Here is a 15,528-nt window from a genome sequence, read left to right as displayed (position 1 = left end):
CTTTGAAATTATAGTTACTATTTCTTCATATATTTGAATCATATTTAGCATAAGTAATTATTTTGAGTAATTTTAATTTTAGTATTTAATAATATTTTATTCCATAACTAAAACCTATATATTCAAATTTCAAATAGATATATATACACTTTATTATATGATTGAAATTTTGGAAATCACCCAAGGTATATCAATAATTTTTTATTCAAATTTATTATATGATTGATCATATAAACCTTAATTTTTAGTAAATATTTAAGGTGCTTCAAAATTTTTGAAAATCACAAGGACAAACTGAAAATTGTAAACACATATTTTTTTTATAAATTTTAAATATATAAATAGTAATTTGAATTTAAATATGACCAGATTTGGATTTGAAATATATAAAATTTATTTTTTAATACATCTAAAAAATAATAATTCATCCCACACCTAACTTTAAACCTAAATAATATATTTTATATACATTAAAAATAATAAATCATCTCAAGCCTAACCTTAAATCTAACTCTGGAGCACAAAATTATAGGAAAGGCATTCTGAAGCACAGAATTATGGAAAACCTAAAAAAGGATACGTGATATTCTCTCCCAACCTTTAACCCTACTTTTATATGTATAATGAAATGATTTATTTTTTAATACATATAAAAAATAATAATTTGTCACACCTAACTCCAAACCTAAATAATATATTTTATATACATTAAGAAAACAATAACTCATAGGGAGCCTAGCCCTAAACCTAACTCCAAAGCACATAATTGTAGGAAAAGCATCCTGAAATACAGAATTACAGCAAACCTAAAAATGGACACATGGCCTTTTCGTAGTCTTTAACCTTACTTTTATATATATAATGATTTAGATACCTATTTTATTAAATTATAATAAATTTATATTTAACGAGAGAGGTGGCATTTGATAGCCTTTCACATGCCACCTCTATTTTTCATTAAATAATAATAATTATTATTATTTATTATTAATAAATATTATATATAAATTTTTCTTATTTTTAAGTAGAGAGGTAGCTTTTATACGACCTATAAATGCCACATCTCTACCTCATATATTAAAAAAATAATACATTAAATATTAATTATGTATTTAATTATTATTTTTAGGATGATATAGTATTTCGTTTAATAATAATATTAATTAATATGTGTAATTATTAATAGAAATAATATATTAAAATATTTATTTTAATATATTACATTTAATTATTTTAATTTTTTACAACATATTTGGTTTTAGTCTATAATATATTATAATTAATGATTATGATAATTTATAGTTATATATTATTTATTAATTTACTTTTAGTTTTCATAACAAACTTTATTTAAGAATTCATTTATTTTTAATACTTTTATAATATACATATATCTGTTATTATTTAATAATAGAAATTATATTTAAGGAGAGGTGGCATTTGTGGGCTTTTCAAACACCACCTCTCTTTTTATTAACTTATTATTACTATTTATTTATTATTATTAATAAATATTGGATATAATTTTTTATTTTTAAGGAGAGAGGTGATGTTTAAATGCCACCTTTCTAACAAAAAATTGAAATAATATATATATTGTGTGTACAAAGCAGTCCGCGTGTGAACAGTATTAACATGCACTTGCATCCGTGTGTCAGCATCTTGGGGATATGAAATGGGGACATTGATAGAGGTGGCTATTGGTTCTAAAAAATGGCCACCTTTGTCTTATTATTTTAAAAATATTTGACCAGCTCACTCATGCACTTAAGTTTCTTTTTTGTGTCTGTCTTCTTTTTCCTTCACTGCATCACTGCTCCAGCTCGCCCAACTCCCAACTCCTTCACATTGCCTTCAGCTTTCCCAGCTTGTAGTCCTCTTCCAGCTCGTGTTGGTGGTGTTTATCCAAACTCACTCTCAGCTCGCTCATGGTCTTCTAATAGCTCGTGTTTTCTCTTTTTGAAGCTCTCAGTTCATTCAAGCTCTTAACCTGTGGTTCCTTTCTTCCAGCTCAACAGCTCATTGGTAACTCTTGTTTCCCACAAATATTTTCTTTTGCCTTCTCCTAAATGTCCCCACCATTAACGCCCAACTTTAAAATATAATCCCAAGTCTCCATAATTTTAACTTTTAAAAATTTTAAAATTGTGGTCCCTCACTTCAACTTATATTTGATCAGCTTTGTTCCCTATTTTTACCTTGTGATCTTTAGCCTGTGTATGGTCCTAACAATGTTTCCTTAACAATGACATATTGAGCTTCATAGTTTCTCCAGCTTCCCTGGTACGCTTTGCATTTTTTTAAATTTTTTGTTTTACTTATATCATTGGCTATGGGTTAATTTAAGACAAATTTTAAAGTATCATGTTTGTTACCCTAAAATTTTCAATTTTCCCCTAAATGATAAAGAGAAAAAAAATCAATTTTTACAGTAAATAGAGAAAAAATATTTAATTTATATTTTAGTTAGTTATGGGTTAAAATTATTTGCATTTACTGGTTTATTTTCTATTGATTATTAATTTGGTTATTAGTTAGAATATATTAAATTAATTATTTTAGGTATTTACAAGTGTTGAATAGAGGGTTTAATACCCGAAAATTTTCATTTTTAAGCTGTTATGCTGCTAAAATTTTTTAAATTATTGAATTAATATATAATTTGTCAAACTTTTATTTTTAAATTGTTATGTTATTGATTTTATTTAAAATACAAATAATAAATTTAAAAAAATTATTAGTAGACTATGCATGCAGGACACAATATGCCAACAAGTCATACCTAACACTTTTCTATAATGGGTAGTGAGTATAGACCGAAAGTGAATATTTGCTAATTGATTGTCAAGAGAATATAGGGATGGTGTGAAAAAGTTTATTACTTTTGCAGTTCAACATACAAAAGATCCAAACAAAATTTTGTGTCCTTGCTTAACTTGTTGCTATGGAAAGAAAATTACTCCAATTGAGTTGTTAGATCATTTAATATATCATGGAATTGATCAAAGTTATACACGCTGGATAAGGCATAGGGAGAGGAATGATCTGTCTAGTGAATAGGGTCATACTATTAGGTCTTTTGAGAAACAAGATGCATGTGATGATGTTAACAGCAATGCGTATGAGACTAATTGTTTTGATAAAATGCTAAATGTAATAGAGGATGATCTTTATGATTGTCTTAAAATGTTTGAAAGATTAATTGGTGATTCAGAGAAACCATTGTATCCTGGTTGTACTAAATACACCAGATTATTAGCAGTTCTGATATTGTACAATTTAAAAGCTACATGTGGATGGACTGATAAGAGTTTCACTTCATTGATTGATGCTTTGACAGATATGTTTCCCACTAATAATGAACTTCCCACCAAGACATATAAGGCTAAACAAATGCTCTGTTCAATTGGTTTAGGCTACGAGAAAATACATGCATGTCTTACCAATTGCATCTTATTTCGTAATGAGTATGCTTCATTAGAGAACTGCCTTAAATGTGAAGCAACACAATATGGAAAGAAATCAAGTCCTGCAAAGGTACTATGGTATTTTCCTATTATATTGAGATTTAGGTACATGTATGGAAATATAGAAATCACCAACCTGTTGACATGGCATGAGAATGAAAGGATCAAAGATGGTAAGCTTAGGCATCCTATAGATTCCCCTCAGTGGAAAAAATTAATTTTGAGTACCTTGATTTTGGGGAGGAAGAAAGGAATCTTCGTCATGCATTATCAATTGATGGAATCAACCCACATAATGTTCAGAGCAGTACTTACAACATATGGCCGGTGATATTAATAATTTATAACCTACCTCCATAGTTATGCTAAAACGTAAGTTTATGATGTTTTTTGTGTTAATTTCTAGGCCTAAACAACCAAAAAATGATATAGATATATATTTGCCCCTTTAATAGAGAATTTAAAATTAATGTGAGACACCAGCGTGAAGGTTTATGATAGGTATAAAAAAAGAAAGTTTTAATTTGAAAGCCATATTGTTTGGCACAATTAATGATTTCCTTGCTTATGAGAATTTGTCAAGATATAGTATTAAGGGTATGGTGCGTGTCCTATATGTGAAAACGACACTCATTCAATATGGTTGGATCATTGTAGAAAAAATGTTTACATGGGACACCATAGATTCTTGCCTTTGACACATCATTGGAGAAAGTGGAGAAAACCTTTTGATGGTGAATCTGAAGAAGAGAAATTGCCTAGTTTGATGATAGGTATGAATGTGTTTGAAAAGGTTAAAGATCTTGACAATGATTTTGGTAAACCCTTTACGAGAAATGTTGTAACAAGTAGGTGAAAGAAAAAATCAATCTTTTTTTATCTACCATATTGAAAGTCCTTACATATAAGACATTTTCTTGATATGATGCATATTGAAAAAATATTTGTGATAGTGTGATTAGGACATTACTCCAGTTGCCAGGAAAAAGCAAAGATAGTGTCAAATCAAGGTTGGATTTTGTTTCTATAAGAATAAAGGAGGATTTGGCTCCAGTGGAGAAAGGAAATTGCACGTATCTACCACCAGCAGCTTACATTCTATCAAACAAAAAGAAAAAATGTTTTGTTGAATTCCTCCATAATGTTAAAGTGCCAGAGGGATTCTCTTCAAATGTAAAGAATCTTGTATCAATTAAAGACTTGAAGTTACGAGAGCTTAAATCTCATGATTCTTATGTGCTCATCCAAAATTTCTTACAAATTGGTATTAGATCTATTTTGCCAAAAAAAATGCAATGCACCATCACTAATTTATGCTTATTTTTCAAGATGATTTGTAATAAAGTGGTTGACTCTATAAATTTTTCAGCCATACAAAGGCAAATTGTTTTGACCCTATATGAACTTGAAATGTATTTTCCGCCTTCATTTTTTAATATCATGGTTCATTTGATTGTTTACTTAGTCAAAGAAGTTTAAATGTACAAGCTAGCATATTTAAGATGGACATACCCGATTGAGCGTTACATGAAAATATTAAAAGGCTATGTAAAGAATAGATATCGACTCAAGGAGTGTATTGTTGAATGGTACATAGTCGAAGAAGAAGTTGAATTGTGTAGAAATTATCTATCCAACGTTAATGCTATAGGGATTCCAAAGTCTTGTTATGATGGATGAAGATCAGGGAAAGGAATAATTGGAAATAAAGTTGTTAGCATCTTAGCAGCCGAATGTGAACAAGCTCATCTGTATGTCCCACACAACACTGAAGAAGTTAAGCTGTTTATGGAAGAACATAGGGATATTCTCAGAGACATGTTTGGCATTAGAAATGAGAATTTTGTGACAAAAGAACACAATCGACAATTTGTAAAGTGGTTTAGAAATCACATTCTTGAGGATTTGGAGAAAAATCCTGATAATGTTTCTGAAAAATTAAGATGGCTGGCTAAAGGACCAAGTTTACAAGTTTTATCTTACACTGGTTACGTAATCAATGGTTATACCTTCTATATCGAAGAATAAGATGATCAAAGCACAATGCAAAATAGCAAAGTAACGCTTATTGTTGGTGGTCAACATGTATCCAGCTCAAAAGACACCAACCCTGTCTATGCAAAAATGTCATACTTTAGTGTCATTGAATGTATATGGAAGTTAGATTACTCTATGTTTTGGGTGCCATTCTTTTGATGTAGATGGGTTAACAATTATAGTGGATTCTAAATTGATAATTTTGGATTTATTCAAGTGGATCTCTCTAAGGTTGAATATAGAGATGGCCCTTTTATTTTAGCTTTGCAAGCTCAATAAGTGTTTTTCATTCCTAATCTTGCGAAAAAGAATTGGTCTATTGTACTTTTATCAAACAAAAAACATGACGATGATGATGAAGCTCATGGTAATGAAGATTGAATATTGAAGATGATTCATTCTATAGGACAATTCAATCTTTTGATAATGATTTAATTGAAGATGAGCACTTGCACATGAGAGATGATCATACACATAGGATATGGGTTGACCTGTCAAGTCTAAATCAAACAAAGGAAAAACAAAAAGTAATTTTATTTTTCATTTTTACTTCTTTCAAATTAATTTACCTTGTTTTTTTCTCATTATGCGTGTGCTAAAGTGTCGATTTTAAATTGAAAGACAATGAGTTCTCACGGCAATGATGAACCTCACACTAGTTCAAATGACGATGATCCTCAAGCAGTAAAGGAAAAAATGATTCAAGATGTTCATCGTGGTAGAATTGTGATGGCCAAATTAATCAAAAATAGAAGCATGGCAATAAAGCTATAAGTTGGTTGGAATATCAAGGATCAACAAATAAAACCAAATAGAAAAAAATTAGTTAGTTATATCAAAGCTTTAGCTTGAGACCATATGCTTATTACATTTACTGATTGGAGAAAAGTTTCGAACGAATACAAGAGATTTATATGAGAACAAGTTGAGGTAAAAAAAGAAGTCATTAAAATTTTATCTTTTTTAATTATTTTTTCCTACACATTTAGTGATCTAAATTATTTTCAATCTTTTTTTTTAATCTTATTTTGAACTTGATAAGACTCATAAAACATATATCCTCAAAAAAGTCAGGGTTCTTCATAGGAAATTTCATGCAAATATTTACAAGTGGTATTTAATAGATAATAGTAAAAATATCATTGAACACCTACCGAAACTTTATGATGGGATCATATCTCAAGAAGATTAAGATGAATTTGTTCTAGTGCACACAATAGAAGAATTTAAGGTAATTAATGTTAGATTTGGCCAATTAAATATAGTTTTGCTTATATAAAATTAACATGAATTCAATTTTCATTTTAACAGTTGAAAAGTGAGCAATACCGTCAATTAGCAGAAAGCCAAAAATATCGCTTCAGAAGGAGATGGAAAGGATACGCATTCATTGAACAAGATAAAGTACATACATTATATTCAATACTTATTACATGCATCTATTATGTATGTTTGAGTTATTTATGAATTCAGTTAATTATTTTAACATATAGATAAAAAAAGACAATTTAAATTGTGAACAACTTACAAAACATAAAGTGTGGGTTGAAGGATGACTAAATTTAAAAGGTGAAATTGAAGATGAAAGTGTGAGGCAAGTTTGGTAGACTTGTATAAGTATTAGTATTTAATTCTTGTTTAAATCTAATATTTTATATGGGAAACTAAATCTAATATTTTATATGATAGCAAAATTTATCACAAGGTCAGAGAAGCACAACAATTTGGCCATGAAGATATCCTTAGCAGAGTATTAAATGTTCCAGAAGTCCTAGGTCTTGTCAGAAGAGTTGGCTTTGGTATTACCCAAACCACTTATTTCGGTGGCAGACTATTTTTTCTTCATTTGAGAATCAATTCTCAGAATTTGAACATTTTTTCTCCAAGAGCATTTATAATTGATTCTAAAAAATTATCCAAATATCTTCAATAATAAAAAAAATATAAGTCTTACCCTTTTCTATGGGAAAAACTTGTATACATAACATTATATAATTAAATCAAGACATGTACATATATTATAAATTATTTCTTCTATAATAAATTATTGTTATTAATATTATTAACATATTAAAATTCACATGTCTTGACTTGATTGCTTAAAAGTATATTAAGTATATAAGGGTAAGTATATAAGTCTTGCCCTTTTTCTATAATCAATTTTTGCCAATTGAAATCCAAACACACCCTTAACCTCTTTCTTTGCTTTTGTTTTCATTTTGTCTTTAATGTTCTAAACTATCCATAAGCTTACTTTAAACAATTAACAATCTTAATCAAAGCTAATTACTATTTTGTTTCTGATAAATGTTAAAATATATCAGTAAACCCACTTTCTTTTAAAAAAAAATTAACAACGACCAGTCATTCTATATACAGAGAAAGAGAGCATCTTTATTTGTTTTTATTATACTCATCTATTCAAAAAAACATTTTGGAAGAATAAAATATTAGGCATATATTAATTTCCCCATAATTATTGTCAATAACAAATTTATCTGCCTAGCAAGGGCTCTCTTAAAATTATTACTGTTAACTTATTATTAATTTTAACATCAAGAAGCTCACAACATTACTTAATAATGTTATTATTAGCTACAACTGAGAACAAACAGTGCACATGAATGTCCTCCCAAACGTGCTTTGGACCCTCCATTTACTATTGTGTTCCTTGAATTCCACAAATCACTGCCATTGCAATTGCTGAAATGCTTCTCAGGAATCACAGTGCCAATATAAGACACGTTCAAATTTATATCGATGGGCCCGTCTTTTAAGTTGAATAATGCCACGTAGATCTCTCCTGTGTCAACAACATTCAAAATACATAGTATGATTAGTTAAGAAGACCAACATTGTAACTTTGGTTGATAATGAGACATGACATGTTTTTTATTATGAGAAAAACTATCATGTGTTTCATTCTATTTTTTTCCTATAAGCAAAGTTATAAATTTCAAGAAGCATTTATCACTTTTTTTTTTTGAATTGTCACTCAAAAAAATTAAAGTTTAGTTTCATGAGATAAATTTGTTTCATTAATTACAAGGCTAATTTATTCTAAAGTTTTTAATTTCAGACATAATTATTATACTTAACAAACTTTATTAAATTATGTGAGTTGATTATTTTTCTCTTATATTTAAAAATAGAGGAAGTACTATAAGTAAAAATCGCCAAAGATATTAGCATAAAAGGGGGATCATTGCAGTAACTTCCATGTGTTTTGATAGACAAGATAGTCTTGACCTTTGCCTTATATATAGGTTTAATATGCTATTTGAACTCTAAACTATAGGTTCAAAAGTAATCTGAACCCTAAACTCATATTGATACATTCTAAATTTTAAATAATTAAATGGGGCAATTTTGCCCCTACCTTCAAATCAAAACAAACATCATTATTTTTTTGTTAATGGGGCCTAATGCACAACTTTCCTCAGAGAAAGGTAGGAGAGAGAGGGAGAGTGGAATTTGAGGAAAATTGCACGTCAAGCCTCATTTTTTTTTAAGGTAATGACGTTTGTTTTAATTTAACCATGAGATCAAATTGCCCCAAGTTTAATTATTTAGAGTTTGTAATATACTAAATACGAGTTTAGGATTAAAATCACCATTAATTTTTAGTTCAAAGTTTAAATTGTATATTAACCCACACACACACATATTCCCCAATTCATCTAATATACTCCCTCTGTTTAAAAATATAAGGTATTTTTAACCAAATTTCACCCCCAATAAAATAGTTATCTACTTTCAAACCAACTCTATCTTTCCATATTCACCTCTATTAAACACTCTACAATAAATATAAAGTCATTAATCAATAGGGGTGCTTTTGAAAAAAAGGCAATGATTGCGCCTCAAAAAACTAAAAATGCCTTATATTTTTTAACATTCAACTCCTCAAAAAATGCCGTATATTTTCAAATAGAGGGAGTATATACATATGCATAAAATATATATGGTATAAATCAAATGTAAAATTCAAAATGTTCAACTAAAGAATTGGAGATCATATATGAATTTATAACTATAATATATAGACAAATAGATTGATCTAATAGATGTTCGCATAATTTATTCTTTGATCTTGAGATAGTCAAAATTTGAATATAAAGCTAGAATCATACCATTTCTTCCTGTTGCAATCCAACTGCGAACTCCGGCAGCATCACTATGATACTGTCACCCAAGAAAAAGAAAAGAAAAGAAAAGAAAACTAAATAATATTATCTTCTCCAAAATTAGATTATTTTATTTTATTTTTAAACAAAGTTAATAACTCAATCACTTATCCTTAATTCTGGTAAGATAATTAGAGATGCCTCATAATAGGAATCAGAGAGAGAGTATTTCATATGTGCTTGTCGCTCAAATTAAAGCAACATGTTGCTAACCTTAGGCCCGGCAATAATCAAATATGACCCAATTAAATAATTATATATAAAAGAAAAAAACACACACACAGAGAGAGAGAGAGAGAGTTGAGAATTCACATGCCTCCATATTGTTTGAGCTGTGAGAGTTAATCTCTAGAAGTGTAGGATTTGTGAGAAGAAGAAATGTCCTGAAATCAAGCTTCGTCAGGTCTCCACCAATCATTAGTGGAGATTTTGCCATACTCCACAGAGTCATCTGTGAAAGTAATTAATCATAAGAATATGTTATTCAATCATACATTCATAATATATCCAATCAAGTTAAATAATCATCTAATTCATTAATTATTTAATTTGTGCATTAAAATTTTGAACGACATCAATTACCTCTGTTCTTTCCTCTGTCGCTGTAAGATTAGATCTCCTTTGTGCACCATCCTTGGAATCTACACTTAAAAAAAAACAAAGAAAGTTATTATATTGATAAAATATAATTATGTCATTTTTATGGAGTGTTTATGTGGCCTAGTCACATGGTAAGTCTAAACTAATTCATCAGCATATTGAACCAAGAAACACTAACAAAAAAAAAACAATAATTTTCTCTCGAAAATAATTCTTCAAAATTTTTTTCTTTGAACTTAATTATCTCAGAAAAGTTCATCTAGACTTTCTCTTTGAATAAGAAATGGGGAAAAATTCTGAAAGAAAATAGAGAGAAAGTGCCCACCTAATAGCGGGAAAAAGTTATGAGAATGTTTTTATTGACAAGAAAAAATTGGAAAAAACATCATGAAAATAATATTACATGAAATTCCTCTAAAAATTCCAAGAGAAAATTTCTCCTGAAAAATTCCAAGAAAAATTTAATATTCTCTCAGAATTTGCCTGGGGAAACCATCAGAGTCGATCTTGGGAATCCTTCTCTGAATTAATAAAAAAAAATACAAGAACTTGTGTAAAAAATTATTTGTTAAAAAGAAAATTTTATTGTATTCAGAATTGGGGGAGTGATCACCGGAAGATACCATATTTTACCTTTAAATTTGAGTCATTTTTCTTCATTATATATTAGTTATTTGAAAAAATTAATTATTTGGTCTCTATAATTTTGATCTAATTATAACTCAATCATTAAACTTTGACTTGTTATAATTCAGTTCTTATAGTTTGAACTCGATTGTAAGTCAGTTCCTAAACTTTGTCTCTTATAATTTAGTCCCTATATTAAAATTTTAAATTATTTTTAATTTTTATAATTTTATTTTTTTAAAAAAAATATAGGGACCAATGTTTAAGTTATTGAAACTATAAAGAATAAATTGTAAGAGACAAAGTTCAAGAATTGAGTTATAATGAGTTAAAACTATAAAAACTGAGTTACGACAAGTCAAAGTTCAGAAATTGAATTGCAATTGGATCAAAATTATAGGGACTAAATGATTAGTTTTTTCTAATTACTAAGTTTAGCTTCATTTGATGTGTGACTTTTCATATTGACCTATATCCATTCCCATTTGGATAACTTGTTAGCAAGTGGACCAAAATCCTATCGAATTTCTATGACATGTAATTCTACGAGGAAAAAATATACAGAAAGAAGTAACATGCAACCTGGAACTGCTAGCCACCCAAATGGTAAAACATCCAAATCAGGCCATGTATTACCCAACAAGCCTTCTAGTCCTATTAATCCAACAGCAGCGAAATCCCTGAAAGAAAGAAATTAATTTGATTGATCAGTTGAATTAAATCACATGAACTTGATGACAAAATAATTAAGAAATAAAAAATTCTTCAACACAAAAAAAAAGTTGTTATGTTAATATATCAAATTAATCACCTTGCTATATCAAATTGATTTTTCAAGATTCCCCATTGATCCTTGTTATTGGGAGTTACTCGATACATGTTAACCATTAAAGAGACATCAGTACCCATTTCTGTCGTTGTAGTTGCTCCAGGTGACACCGAAAGGACTATTGGTCTAGGAGACCCATTTATAATCTAGCAATGCCACGTCAGATCACATAGTTATTAGTTTACCAAAGAGTTTTTAATTTGTTTTTGAGAATCAAAGTCAAGTCTCATCACACAATAATTCTAATTGCCCTAAAATCATATAAAATTCATATATTGCTACCAAATCTCAAGTCCCTAACATGAAAATAACTTCGTCTATGCAATTAGAGAAATACTTTTATCTTATTTTATTTTATTTTTTAAAAAAATTTATCTTATTTTACCTAGATATAGGAAGATTTTGGCGAGAAAACTTTACTTCTAAATTTATCCAAAATGTCACTTCCCACCCTCCTATATTTTCATCATTATAGACATATGATTGTAGTTTAAAATTTTTATATTATTGTTTATTCAATAATTTTATAAATAAAATTTTAAAATAGATAAAATAATTTGTAATAAATATATATCTATTTCATTAGTTTTTGTGGAAATTTTTTATCCCATTAGTAATATATAATGAAAATTATATAAATAATATATTAAAATTTTAAATTTTATTATATTTAAATATTTTCTATAAATAATAAAGTTACCATTGTTCATATGAAATTAACAATTTTTTCCTTCTTGTTTTCTGTTTGTTGATCAAATATAAAAAGAGAAAATCATATTCCTTCATTTTTTCTCTTTTCTCCTTTTTCTCTTCAATCTTTTCAATTTCTTTCCTCTCATTTTTTTTCTTCCTATTTTCTTTGATTAGCCAAGCACTAGTCTAGGTAAAGTTTTTAGTGCGTCCTTATACATCGTATGGACATGAGGAAGTATACATATTCCCTTTAGTTCTTATTATAAAACATTTTCAATAATTTCACATATATTAAGAAAAGTTATATTTTTTCTAGATATCACAAAAAAGTGATATATATACTTTTTTTTTTACCATTGACTTTAAATAATAATACAAATATATTACATATCTTGATGGTAATCAAGAAGGGGTGAAATCAGGAAATAAAAAAGTGGTTTAATTCTTATGAGGCGTCTTATATTTTGGACTAAAAATTATTTTTAAAACATGTCTTATAAATAGGACTGGAGGGAGCATCTTATACTATACCAAGCTACAATATATTCATAAACCATCAACAATGAAACTTAAAAATCGTAATGCAGAAGAAAACGCGTCTAATATAATTAAAACATATGGGAAAAAAGGAAAAATAGCAATGAAGGACCTCTGGAGAATTTGTATTAGTCAAGGGTCAGTTGTTATTAAAATTCAAATAAAAAATAAATTTGAATGAACTATTATCAATTTAGAATGAGTTGTTATTAAAACACAAAAAAGATACTTGTTGATAAAAAAAACCAACCCGAATTAACAAGTATAATTCGGTTTTGACATCAAGTTATGCTTGACTGATATAAATTTGCTCGAGCAGTCCTTCATTGATATTTTTTCCCAAAAAAAAAGAAAAATGGGAATGGCAGCTGTGGTGGCCCCAAAAGAAGGGGAAGAAAGGAGTGAGGTTTCGATACATCTAAAAGTTCATGTACATATAACTAAAGATTCATCAATCCGTACTTATATTATTGTATATGCATGAACTTTTAGTTATACAGGACCTCACTGTATTCCCCCCCCCCCCCTAAGAGGCCCTCATTGCCATTCTTCAAAAAAAGTGGGGGTGGGGGAGAGATGACTCTAGTAGATACCTCTGATACAGCAGTTATTTCATCCACATTGTAATGATCTCCAAACACGCAGTCAAGTTTCACTACCAAAAGAAAAAAAATAACGGGGTAACAAAATCCGTGTTAATTACATTATGATAGTTGACACTAAAAAAATAATAATCATGCATCGTGGTCTCATTTGCAGACATGTATTTCCATATTAAATATTCTTGGTTAATTAAATTATACCAGTCTAGGAGCATCTAGGTCCTAATTTTTTTTTTCAATATTTATCTTTTAACTTTTAAAAACAATACCATGTCATCTTTATTGTTAACAAAAGTTAACTTTGACCATTATTGATTAAAAAATTAGAAAATGACTCAATTATTGACAATGACTCCAAAAAAAAATTTGACAATGACTTCAAAAAAAAATTTGGTTCTTTACTGTAATCTTTTTATTAACTAATAACGGTTAAAAATGAATGTAATTAGGGACGTACCAAAATCAACACCCCATGATTCATACATAGTGTAGAGAGAAGTCAAGAAGAGTTTAGCAGCTGGCAAGGTTGTATCAATGGCCAAGAATTCAGGAGCATAGCTACAAGGTTTACTCCTCAATGCTATGCCTCTCGCGTACCAATTACGCCCACGATTATCCCTGTATGTTCTTCCCTAATAAAAAAACTAATTAATTAATTTCAACAATAATAATTAGCTGAAGTAAATTAATTAACCTCTCTATAACTAATATTAAGAAAAGTAATGTGTCTCGTATAATATTTGTTTTTTTTTTTTTTTATCCTCACATTTTGAGGTCAAAATTAATCCTTTTTTATGTGCATGCAAGGAAGAATATGATCTATATTTATTAATTCATATAAAAAACTTTATGATTATTCCTTTGGTTCTATTTATAGGGCAAAGAAAGAATATTAATTTTGATCCTATTTATATGACACTTTACTATTTTTTATGTTCATATTCACCTTTTTGCCCTTACTAAATTCTAGAAAAAATTATTAAAAATAATATTTTGTCCTTATTAGAGGGGTAGAGGTGAAAATTTATTAAATTTTAACATAAAGTTAATAAGAGTTAAGGATTTTCTTAATTCTAGTGAAACATGCTAGAAGCAACTTATAAATAGAATTAGAAGGAATAATATTTTTTTTTTAACTACAATATGGATCCTCCAATCTTATTTATAAGGTATAGAAAGAAAAAAATTTTAAGTCCTATTAAGTCACATCATTAAATTTTTATCATAGTTTTTTTCTTTTTACCCTCAATTAAGTGTTGGTGAAAGAAAGTATATTAGTAAGGAATGTATATTTAATAAGGAAAAGTTTAAAACTTATAAAATTTTTACACAAGGTTAATGAGTTTTATGGTTCATTTAGTTTCAATGAAAAATGTTAGACACAACTTATAAATATGATTAAAGGAGTATATGCCAAAGTCTCAAATGTACTTAAAATTAAACCATTGATTTTTGAGTGATACGTAAATGCCATTCTTTCTGATCAAATAAATAAAATAAATAACATTCTTGATTTTTGACAATGAATCACTCTAGAATTTGATTTTTTTTTTTTTTTGGTTGCAGATAAATCTATTATGTTGTTAATGAAATGCAACATGTGTTGAAAGGATTTCCTAAGCAAAAGATCGAAGACTTCAGGGCGTTGATATATCATACTTCACGTTTAAGAAATTCATTATTAATTAATTAATCTTCAAATGTCAAAAGCATTAATTATTTACATATAATCCAACATTAAGGGAATTTCAGTTAACTTGACAAAAACATCAAATAATGCCTGATAAAGCAAAGAATGTAAAATTCAGCATTTAAAATGTAAAATCATCATATAATATTCCAATCTTTAATAGAAGAATAATTTGCCCCACCTTCATGCTTATAAAGAAATGACAATTATATTCAGTGTTATGAAAAACTAGACCAAACTGATCGGTTCAATTGGCTGA

The 15,528-nt window shown here is 28.2% G+C and overlaps 1 protein-coding gene across 1 annotated transcript; it reads right to left on the bottom strand.

Annotated features, from left to right (window-relative positions):
- Positions 1-8,095: 8,095 nt before the first annotated feature.
- On the bottom strand, positions 8,096-14,064 carry LOC129317473 (alpha-galactosidase-like). The gene is made up of 8 exons (XM_054961794.1): positions 14,037-14,064; positions 13,571-13,632; positions 11,730-11,893; positions 11,501-11,598; positions 10,274-10,332; positions 10,008-10,142; positions 9,638-9,689; positions 8,096-8,307 (listed from the first exon to the last, which is right to left on the bottom strand). Exons 1-8 carry the CDS (start codon positions 14,062-14,064, stop codon positions 8,096-8,098), a joined length of 810 nt encoding a protein of 269 aa, XP_054817769.1.
- Positions 14,065-15,528: the final 1,464 nt, after the last annotated feature.

Source organism: Prosopis cineraria, unplaced genomic scaffold, assembly GCF_029017545.1.
Source record: "Prosopis cineraria cultivar Desert tree isolate PC_DT_omini unplaced genomic scaffold, ASM2901754v1 PC8, whole genome shotgun sequence".
Taxonomy (NCBI): Eukaryota; Viridiplantae; Streptophyta; class Magnoliopsida; order Fabales; family Fabaceae; genus Prosopis; species Prosopis cineraria.
Note: the sequence above shows the minus strand (reverse complement) of the source record. Positions and strands in the feature narration are given on the sequence as shown.

Bases quoted from the DNA above. Each gene is read 5' to 3' on its own strand.
- LOC129317473 (XM_054961794.1), bottom strand. From the start codon at position 14,064: ATGTATGAATCATGGGGTGTTGATTTTG. The intron at 13,633-14,036 runs GTACGTCCCTAA...TTCTTTTGGTAG, and splicing joins ATCATGGGGTGTTGATTTTG to TGAAACTTGACTGCGTGTTT. The intron at 10,143-10,273 runs GTAATTGATGTC...TTACTTTCACAG, and splicing joins CGACAGAGGAAAGAACAGAG to ATGACTCTGTGGAGTATGGC.